We start from the raw sequence: 10,868 nt of genomic DNA on the forward strand, positions 1-10,868 counted from the left end.
TAGTGCTATTAATGGTGATATTTTTAGTGGGATGAATCATTGTTGTTATTTTTATTATTATTGTTATTTTATTATTTTTAGTAATTAATGTTATAATAATTATATTTATATATTATATTATATTTATTATCTCATCTGCCATAATTGTATTAGTTGAATGAGATCCATCATTTATGTTTGTTATCAATACAGTAATGACACATTATATAATAAATTTAATATCATATATAAATATAATCATTATAATATTATTTATTTATTTTTACTACCTATAAAGTTCCTTTGACTCATAGTGTAATTAGAAATATCAAAATTAAACCTAGTCATTTATGTTGTACCCAACTATAATAATAATAATAATAATAATAATAATAATAATAATAATAATAATAATAATAATAATAATACGATGATGTGGGCTCGTCTAGAACTAGTATTTAAGCAAATCACTACCACCGCCATTTTGCTAAAGTACAACGCCGTTCCAAGTAGAGTATAAAGTGAATAAAAATCACTTTGAGAATTCAGTAGTGTCATCGGAGGAGTGAGAAAAAGACCTAGCTAGGGTTGGGTTGGGGTGAGATCACCAGTGCTGGCGATGCAAACTAGCATGGGCCTCTCCAAGATCTTGATCTTGGTCGGAGCAAGTAATCTATCTACACACACAGATACACACACATACACACAAAACTCGCTTAATCGATTTCGGTACTAAGCTCACTCTTGTCTTTTGATATCGATCTGTTTATACTTTGCAGGGTACACTAGTACGATCCTGGTTAAAAAGGGTAAATTTTTTGATATATTGGGCGAAATTCAGGTAATTTGATCTTTTGTTGTATTGCTCAAATTTAGCTCAAATCACCTTGTTTAGGCAGTTGATTATTACCATTGTTGCTACGTAACACAAAACTACATGATAGAAAATGCATAAAATAGAAAGTAGAATGTATCCCAGGTTTTAGACAAAATCAATGTTACTACAAATATCTATCTAGGTTTGTGTTTTTTTTTTTTAATGATTGAATTCGGTTTGTTTTCAAAACCACTTTTTTGAAAAACTAAAAATTTGTTTGGTTGTAAGCTATAGGGAATTTGATTTATTGGTTATCTTATTTTTGTATGGAATTTATTACTAGGATTTAGTGAATTGGGTTATCCTGTGGACATAGTTTCATTGTGTTTTATTGGCAGTCCCTGGTGAAAGGTATGGAAAAAAATGGGGAATCATCAGAGTCCGACTCTTATGTTTCTCATGCCATCGCTTCTCAAGTAAGTTTATCCATGGAAAATAGAAGTCTTACCAAGGTTCCGGTTCGGTTGGTTTGTTTTCCCGTAAAATTTACATCGATTTTTTCAATTTATTTATTTATATATATGTAAAAAGATTGTGTGTGTATATATATGTCAAATCATTTTGTTTTCTAGTCATTGGTTAACATTTGAAATATATTTTTCCAATGCCTAATCTTTCTTTCTAACAAACAACTACTTTAGCTTTCTCAACATCAATAATAGATTTAAATGGTTTCACTACACTTTTGAGGACTATTATATTTTATTATATATCTAGAGAAAAAATGGCGAAAATTTAAAAGTACTACGGGCTGTATATTAAAAGTTATACAGCTCACCCCTCTCTCTTCCACCTCCCCTCCCCTCCTTATTCCATTCTCACAAAAGTTCAAAGGTGAATATGTTGCAAAAGTAAGGAGGCGGGACACTTTTGATGGAGTAATTTCGATTACTCTTTACAAATAAGTTATTTTATAAAGTTGCCTATTTTTTGTGAACATTTTTGTATTTGTAACTCTTTCAACAATTGAAAACTGCATAAAAAGAAGACTTTTAAGGTCTGTTCAATATAGTACTTGATGAAAACATTAGTTGGATAAAATAAAATTTACCCTGAACTTTTATTGAGGCATGACTTCAGCTCATGTGCCTTGCATTGGAATTCAAACAGAGACCTGCTTTGGAGTAGGATTAAGCGGCAGACCCGTACTAGTTAACATATAGAAACATGAAAATCCTGTGTTAACTGTTTGGACCAGGAAGTTATTTTAATGGGGAAAATACTGAAAGATCACTGCTATTTTAAATCATGTTCCTAGTGTTGCCATGACAGAATTAGATCTCAAGCATATGAGGTATGTTTCTCTAATTTGACATTTTTTCGTGGTAACTGAGATATATTTTTCTTGGCTTCCTTTTTTTGCATGATTATCATAAAGGTGCATCGGTTAGCGATGGAGGTCCGGCAACTGGCCTCAACAAGACAGATAACTGTGCTGAATGGAAATTCTGGCCAAATCGGTATATCTTCTCCTAATACTTGAACATCTTGTTAAAATACTCTATTTTGGCTTGTCTTTTTCATATGATAGATAATGATATTTTCTTTCATTTCATTATCTACAAAGTCACCAAAGTTTTGTATATCTGCCTTGCGGATATTGACACACTGCATTTTGGTTTTCTGATGAGGTGCATTTTTGGTTGATTTTACATCTCCTTTATCTATCTCTATCCAGGTAACATGACCTCTCTTATAGTGCCAGCTGTTGCCGTGGGTGCATTGTGTTATGGATGCATGTGGTGGAAGGTATGGCAATTGGTTAACGATACCCAAGTTTCCCATTATTGCATCTGTAGTTGTAGCTTTGGTTGTTCCCTCATATGCTAAATATTTCTTTAGTTGCATTTTTCTTTTTCCCCTTATTTTTTAATTTTTTAATTTTTTTTATAATGTAATTGCCATTGTCAAAAAGGGGACCACATTGTCAACATATTTTATTTTTCAATACTGTGATTAATTTGCATTTTTTTTTTGCAAGAAACTAATTTTCAATTAATACATTTTTAGGGTCTTACCTTCTCAGATCTTATGTATGTAACAAAGCGTAATATGGCAAATGCTGTCTCAAACTTGACAAAACATCTGGAGAGTGTGTTTCAGTTTCTCATCAATTTCCTTTTTTTTTTTTTTTTTTTTTGAGTTTGAGTTTGAGTATGTTTTTTCTATTTTACATCCTTATATTTCATAGACATTTATAGAGTTCATATCCAGTTTTTTCCTTATTGTTATTTAATATATATTGGATCAGGCAACAAAGAGGCACTTGACACAGTGAATTGAGAACTTGGATGGAAAACTCGACGAGCAAGTGGAAATATCAAAGTTAATTAAGAATGAGGTACATTCAGAAACGGGTTATTTCCCTTAGGATATACTGCAGAGCATAGAATAGAGTATTTGAAATGTGACTTTTGACTTTTTGAGTGGGACTGGGAGAAATAATTTGGGTTAGCTTTGATGAATTATAAGGAGGCAAATCAATGAATCTGATTATGATTTAAAAAAGATCCAGTAATAGCATAAAAAGAAGTTCTAACTTGTGTAACAGGTTACTGATGTTCGTGGTGATCTTTCTCAAATTGGCTTTGACTTGGACGCACTACAGAGAATTGTTTCTAGCTTGGTGAGTTTTGTCTCAAATTTTTTTAAATTTTAAACCTTATGTGATTTTAGTATAGCTGTTACAGGATAAGGTTTCTAGTTTTTGGTGAGTTTTATACCATCTCATTTAACATCCACAAACAATTGCATTAAATATAAAGATATTTGATTAAGAGAAGGCTAAAAGAGGGGTAAGACATTTTACTGAAAGGAATGAATTCATAAAAGCTAAGGTTTTTACATTGAATAAACAATTGAAACTTAGAGAAAATTATGTTAGTCGAATTATGTCATCTTTAAAAATGATCGTATTCTTTGATTGTTACAAGTTTCTTTTTCGATATGTTCGAAGAAGGTTGTCTTCTCAGATAACATTAACTACATAAACTCATCTTATAGTTGAATTGCAGCACAAAATTAGATCCTAGAAACAGTGCTGAAATTTTTTATTGATTCTGCTAAGTGTAATGATTGGCTAAAATTAACTACGACAATGTGAACCATGTTTATTGAATAGTTGCTTTCTAGCTGGTGTGGATTGGATTTTCTAACAAGAAATTTGATTCGTAGCTTCATTTGACATCAGGGCTGTAGAACTACTCACCGTTTTATGTTGGGATCTAGGGGAACACTAAATAACCCTTTGATGACTCCATTGGAAGAGCTGTTTGCTTTGAATTGCAAACCTAAGCAATACTCTGAATTTTCAAAATTTTCATTGAAACAACCGTTGTCATGTTTAGAAGTACTAAGCTTGACATACTGAATGAATTTTTAGCAACTAAATCAAAGTAGGGGTTGTTTGGGATGTCCTAAATAAGTGCACTTTTTGACTTTTTGGACTAAAAAGTTGAGGAAAAAAATATGATTGTTTGGGTTAACTTTTTGACTTTTTATGGAAAAATGTGTATTAAAAAATTGTATAAATTAGTGTGTAGGGGAAAATTAGGATTATGAGTTGTGCAGCCGTACTTTTTGACTTTTGGTAAATAGTGATAACTTTTTAACTTTTTGAGTAACTTTTTGACTTTTTAGCTTTTTTTCAACTTACCAAACTTGGCGTAATTTTGAACGGTTTCGTTGGTTTGGAAGTTGGTATCAAAGTTGTCTTATTGCTTTAGTAAAACATTTTGGCATGGAAGTTTTCATGTGTGTTATTTTAAAAAAATTATATGAACTCCTTTCTTGTTGATTCATTCATTTGCTTATTTATGTATTTAATTTTTTTTGTAGGATGGAAAGATATATTCACTGGAAGACAAACAGGTAAAACAGTGGGAAGCTTTAACACAACTGTTGCCATGTTTTCATTGAAACAATTTTTTCAATCATGTTTTCTGTGTCATTTTCATTTTTTACTTTTTAGAATAAAATATAGTTTAAAAGATGATGCAAAACAGGCCCAAACCATAATTCATAAAAGGTGTGATGATATCGAAACAACTTTGTTTTTAATATAAATGCATCTAAAATCCCCTCTCCCAGTGATCGTGTCCGCATTCCTTGTGTGTGTCCATATTTTGTAGCCATTGATATAATTAAATATGTAGGAATTGGAAATTATAAATTGGTATTGTTGGTTGGCACATGTTGTAATTTGGCATTAAAACAGAACTATAAAGAAAAAAAATTCGCAGATGGAGTATGGCATATGGCAAGTATTATGCTTTCGATTATTTCATGTTGTTATTGTATGTTAATTCATTGTTCTGAATAGGAGACCATCATTTTTATTCCTTGCGCATGCGCAGACATTTATTTGCAGATGTGTGTTTCCTTTTTGGATGAGTTGATTGTCTTTAGTAAAGGTAATAGAACAAATAAAGAGGTGGAAGAAAATAAATAAGGAACTGAGTGGCAGCAAATTAAATTGGTGCAATTTAGTCCTCGAAAAGTAAGAGTGCTTGGTATTGATTGAGTTGGGGACAACAAAGTCTGTGCTAGACATAGAGCACTGTTTCTGTTTAGGGCTTCAAAACCTTCCCGTGGATTCTTTGATTTCTTAGCCAACTATCAGATAGTTGGGTCTAGAGATCATAAATTACCTTAAAACAACTCGAACAATGCTTATGGTTCCCTTTTTTTTTTCCCAATGATTTTCCATTGCATTGATTATTAATTGTTTTTATTTTTTTATCTTTTGTTCTTTTCTTTTTTGTATGCCTGAGGATGTTCTTACATAATTTGGCAACAGGACCTTGCAAATCTTGGTGTGTTGTACCTATGCAACTTTGTTGATGGAAGAAAAGTAAAAATGCTGGAAGTTCTTCACGTTTGCACAATTGCTTATGCAAGTTTTAAATTTACACTGTTTTTGGTTCCTTTGGTTTATTTTTGTTGTACAAAGGTTGCGGCCATTTGGGTCTTTTTATGAATATATATTTACATTTTCAGGAAAAAAAGAGTTAAATTTACACCAACCTCTTAGTTGAATTGACTTTTCATAGAATTTTTCCAAGTGGGTACTCCATGCAGCTCGACAAATTTGTATTTTGGATACTTTTTAGTGATAGGAGGGCATAGTGGCTATCTTTTAATGTAATTTTATGTAGTCTTTAAACAAATTTACATCAATTTACCCACAACTATGGCAATATCATTTTTGTATCATTAATCTAGAACATACGTCTATTTTGTGGTGTGGACCAAGTTCTCTGTCTTTCACTAGGCATATCTCCATATAAATTTCCTCAAAATTTGTGTCAGTGTTTACATTTTCTTCATGATTGAGATTTGGTTCTCCATCTGGCCAGTTTCTAAATAGATGCTCTTTATAATATTTCATGGTTTTTTTGTTTTGTTTTGTTTTGTTTTTTTTTTTCCTACAAGAACAACTCAAGCTTTCTGGAAAGCCCCGTAGTTATCTCAATTCTTCTGAACCTCCAAGCCTAATGGTTTCTTTCTTACTCTTTAAATATTGTTTGTTACTCAATTTTCATTAGACAAGATAATTATTTGACAATAAATAGTTCGTCATTTCTTTTGATTCTCTTTTTGATTATATCTTTGAAAACATAATATTTCGTTAGCTTTACATTAGCTTTACAATTCTGGAGAATGTAAACACATGTAAACACTTCAGTCAAAATTGATGTGGCTTTACTTTTCTTTCTGCAGGGTCTCAAGGAGATAGTGGATTCTTTTGTGTCGAGAAATGCCAATAGGTTAATAATTGATGGTACTATACAAGAAGGTATTGAGAGGTTGGATGACCGGCCCAGGACCTTGATGAGGTATGAATTGGAATCATTGACATTGTTGTCAAGTTGTGAATTGTATCGATAATCGTTTTCATGAAATAGTGAATTGTAAAATTCAGTTTATATAGCATAATATATAATTTTATGTATGTATATACATGTAAAAGACACAATTGTGTTTAAAATGTAATAAATATCAATATAATTAAATTAGATATAACATATAAGATCAAATATATCAATATAATTATTGGATCTCTTTTTATATTGCGAAAACGATGTCATTTCATACATTATGCACATAGAATAGTCGCTTTATCGTAGTGAATCACAATTGAATTGTAAGATTCACTCAATTTAAGATTCAATTGCACCAATTGAATCGTTTTGCTCGAAACTTGTAGTGAAGGATACGAATCAAATCATGAATAGTAAGATTCTAACAACCATGATTGGAATATGATTCTTAATCTGGGATTGCATTCTTCTAAAAGTGCACGTTTCTTGTGCCAACTTCCTAATTATCTTACATATTGGATTCTCATAGATGATTTTGTAGATTTTGTATGAGAAAGTAATTAAGCGACAATAGTGCTCTGCTTTAGGCTTAATCAGTGCATCTGAAACCTTGTGTATCCCCCATTTCCTGGGCATGTTGAGCTTCTTCCATTTTAAGCATTTGCATAATGGTCTAAAATTTTCGATTATCTATGTTGATAGTTGATCTGATATTTACAGGACGACTTCGACCAAGTGTTGATTCAAATGTTTTGTAAAGACCATTTTCGGCATGCCCTTGGTGGAAGAATCATCATGAATGTTTAATAAGAAGCATTGTCGATCATATATATATTTACACTGTTAATTTTTTTTTTATTGTTTCAAACCTAAGTATGGGGTGATTGTTTTGTCAGTCGTGATTCCTTGTCCATGTACTTGTGTGACTGGTTGTCTTATATTGTTCAAGTTTGATCTACATGTTGAACATTAAGTGCTCTCTCTCTCTCTCTCTCTCTCTCTCTCATACACATTATGAAATATTCTCTTATATTGTTCAATTTGTTAGGGATTTTTTTGTTGCATTTGGGTTTCTTGAAACTAATGTATACTGTATTAGTGGTGGTGGTTGATGACAGTAGTGGTGGTGGTAGTGGTGGTGGAATGGTGATGGTGGCACCAACCTAGTTGAGGCAGTGGTGGGTGGTGGTCGAGATATTGGTGGTGGTGATAGTCACTACAGGAAAAAAGGGATATAGCAACGCTTCTTTTGTGGCGTTTAGGAAAATGCCATGACGGATTAATTATACACAACATTTTCAAAAAACGTTGTCTCTGGATCTCGGTTACACGACACTGTTTTGGGTCAATTAGTTCACACCGTTCAAAACTCTGTCCTTTTCAAACCGTCTCGCACTCTCACTCTTACTCTCACTCTTCCACAGCTCACTCACTCTCTCTTCCAAAACTCAAAAACCCTTGATTTGAAGCTTTGAAACTCAAAAACCCATTCTATCAAACAAACTCACTCTCTCGCTCAAACAAACTCACTCGATTTCAAACACTCTTTCTCGCTCGATTTCAAACACTCTCAATCGATTTCAGATCTGTGGATTTCAAAACTTGTTGTAGATTTTGGTCACCAAATTTGCGCTTATCTTCCAATTTTGGTTCTCCTCTCTTTCGATTTTGTGAGTTTCGATTTTGGTCTCCTTTGGTCAATCCAGATTTTGAAGCTCGTTTAGGGACTTTTTTTTTTTTTTTTTTTTTTTAGAAGATCTGTAAGTTTGTTGTGGCTCTGTTTTGTTGTAGATCTCGCTCAATCGGCCACTTCTTTTTGTTACAGATCTCGCTCAATCGGCCGTTTCTTTTTAATATGTATGTGTGTGTGTGTGTGTGTGTGTTCTCATTGTTTTGAGTTCACTGTTTTGGATTTGGTGGATATATATATATGTGTGTGTGTGTGTGTGTTCTTCTTATTCTTCAAGTGATCCTCTTGAGCATGTTTTCATATCTGCACATGACTATGTTCTAATTTATAAATAGATGCAAATTAGCATAGCAACAGTCAGACGGCTTATCCAAGGGAAGAAATGTAATGTTCTCTTTGCAATGATATTAAGAGTGCATTATATGTTGTTTCTAGCAATGTATTAAATGCAATATGCCCCATCTGTAGAAGCTAATAATTAGTTTAACAGATCATTGCAACTGTCACAAGTTATATTAGACTTCTTCATTAAATAAATTTCTAATTTTAAATTTATAATGTTGTGTCAGTGGGAGGTTGATGTCTTTACCGTTACAAAAAGAGAACAACATTCACCTAGTAGCTACGATACCAAACTTAATGTAGAACAACAGTAATAAGGCTGATTTAAGGCGATATTTATGTGTTAAAGCTTGGTGGATATGGTTATTGGGAATGGTTTTCTACGTATTTTAAAGACGAGGCAAAAGGATTTTTAGGTTTATAATGCAAGAAACATAAAGTTTTGGTGATGTAAACAGTAACTATGACATTAAGATGATGTAAACATATGGTGGAACCCAACAAGTTCACTATGACATTTAGGTTTCAAATATTTGTTAACCATTAATTAAACTACCATACACCCCCTAGAGAACACTTCAATAGATCCCGTTTAATTGGTGATTGCGAGAACATGATTTATATTTAGGTTTTTGAATTGATAGTGATATACCTGTATAGTTCACTACTTGCCTTGTAAAAACAAATACTATAGGAGTTTTGTATCAATTATGCATATTTCATCTCTAACCTTGGCATTTTTCATATTGATTCTTTCTTGATATATGTGATGGAGTTGATTTTTTTACTTGTACTAAGGGACATAAATTGATTTTTTTAGTGCACACAGTCATCTTTGATAAAGCTCTATATCATAATCTATCAAGAGAATTGTAGAAACTTTTAGTTTCTTCATTAATATGCTTCATGCTAGAAATGCTTCTAGTATGCTGGATAGTTCTGATTTAGATTGCACCACGGAGATACAAAAATATGACAGTTTTTAATTTAGTAAGTAATTATCCATGCAAGCATAAATAGCCATAGACCCATCCAAGAATCTTCATTAGAGATGCCTAGTCATCTTTGATGAAGCTTTTCTTGGATTATCCAGTTCAGGAGCACAAGTCTATGTTGTAATTAGTAGTTCTATTGCTTAAATGTAGTCCATCTCGTATAGATTTTGGGTAGTAGTTCCTCATGTTCTCCGGGTGCATACTAGACAAGGTGTAGCAGTACACCCAGTCTATGTCGTGTACTTGGAGAACCATGGGGAGATGCTGCTGACATTTTCTTAGAGATGGATAGAGCGGTATGAGCTACTTTTTACAATATAGACTGTGCATTCCTGAATGGGAAAGTATGATGAACCAACCTATTAGAGAAGAGTTAGAGTTAAACAATGTCATGTCGCAAGCATTATAAGGTACTTAATTGAGGTTAAGAAAAATTAAAATGAAATGATAATTTTGAACTTTGTTGATTTGGCAGTGACATTTGTAGTGTAAGACGAAATTAGATGGATAAAAGTTGGATAAATCAGCATAGGTTGCATCTAGTATATATATAAGGGGTTAAGGAATTTCTTAAACTTGCATGCCAAGATAATCCTCTATCAAATGAAGTCACATGTCCATGCAAACGGTGTCGGAATGTCAAACTAGTAAAGAAAGACCTTTTAGGGGAACATTTAATGGTCAATGGGTTTCTTCCAAGCTACACCAGATGGATTTTTCATGGGGAAGATTTACTAGTGTCTGTGCCATTAAATGAGAATATTAGTGATTCGAATGATGGCGATGAAGTCAATGAAACAATATATGAGGGGTTTGGATCTCAAGTTCATTATTCCTCCTCACGCGTGAGACGCGTTTGGATCTCAAGTTCACTATTCCTCCTCTCGCGTAAGACGAGTTTGGATCTCAAGTTCACTTTTCTCCTCACACGTCATACACGTTTGGATCTCAAGTTCACTTTCCTCCTCTCGTGTGAGACTCATTCAGATCTAAAGTTCACTTTCCTCCTCTCGCGTGAGTCGCATTAGGATCTCAATTTCACTATTCCTCTTCTCGTGTGAGACGCGTTTGGATCTCAAGTTCACTTTCCTCCTCTCACGTGAGACGTGTTTGGATCTCAAGTTCACTATTCCTCCTTCCCTGTGAGACGCATTTGAATCTCA

The 10,868-nt window shown here is 32.9% G+C and overlaps 1 protein-coding gene and 2 long non-coding RNA genes across 3 annotated transcripts; all 3 read left to right on the forward strand.

Annotated features, from left to right (window-relative positions):
* The first annotated feature begins 412 nt into the window (after nt 1–412).
* On the forward strand, nt 413–3,057 carry LOC114282221 (uncharacterized). Its single transcript, XM_082897338.1, has 8 exons — nt 413–488; nt 591–647; nt 759–820; nt 1,195–1,272; nt 2,235–2,316; nt 2,535–2,605; nt 2,867–2,958; nt 3,048–3,057. The coding sequence occupies exons 1-8, from the start codon at nt 413–415 to the stop codon at nt 3,055–3,057; spliced, it is 528 nt and encodes a 175-aa protein (XP_082753464.1).
* A 50-nt stretch (nt 3,058–3,107) lies between these two features.
* Nucleotides 3,108–6,273, forward strand: LOC145804289 (uncharacterized). The gene is made up of 4 exons (XR_014345920.1): nt 3,108–3,197; nt 3,408–3,482; nt 4,694–4,726; nt 5,655–6,273. It is a non-coding gene; the product is annotated as an uncharacterized LOC145804289 (long non-coding RNA).
* Nucleotides 6,274–6,576: 303 nt separating this feature from the next.
* On the forward strand, nt 6,577–7,647 carry LOC114282242 (uncharacterized). Its single transcript, XR_003636174.2, has 2 exons — nt 6,577–6,693; nt 7,399–7,647. It is a non-coding gene; the product is annotated as an uncharacterized LOC114282242 (long non-coding RNA).
* The last annotated feature ends 3,221 nt before the right edge of the window (nt 7,648–10,868 follow it).

Source organism: Camellia sinensis, chromosome 12, assembly GCF_055761805.1.
Source record: "Camellia sinensis isolate YWXY chromosome 12, ASM5576180v1, whole genome shotgun sequence".
NCBI classification, from domain to species: Eukaryota; Viridiplantae; Streptophyta; class Magnoliopsida; order Ericales; family Theaceae; genus Camellia; species Camellia sinensis.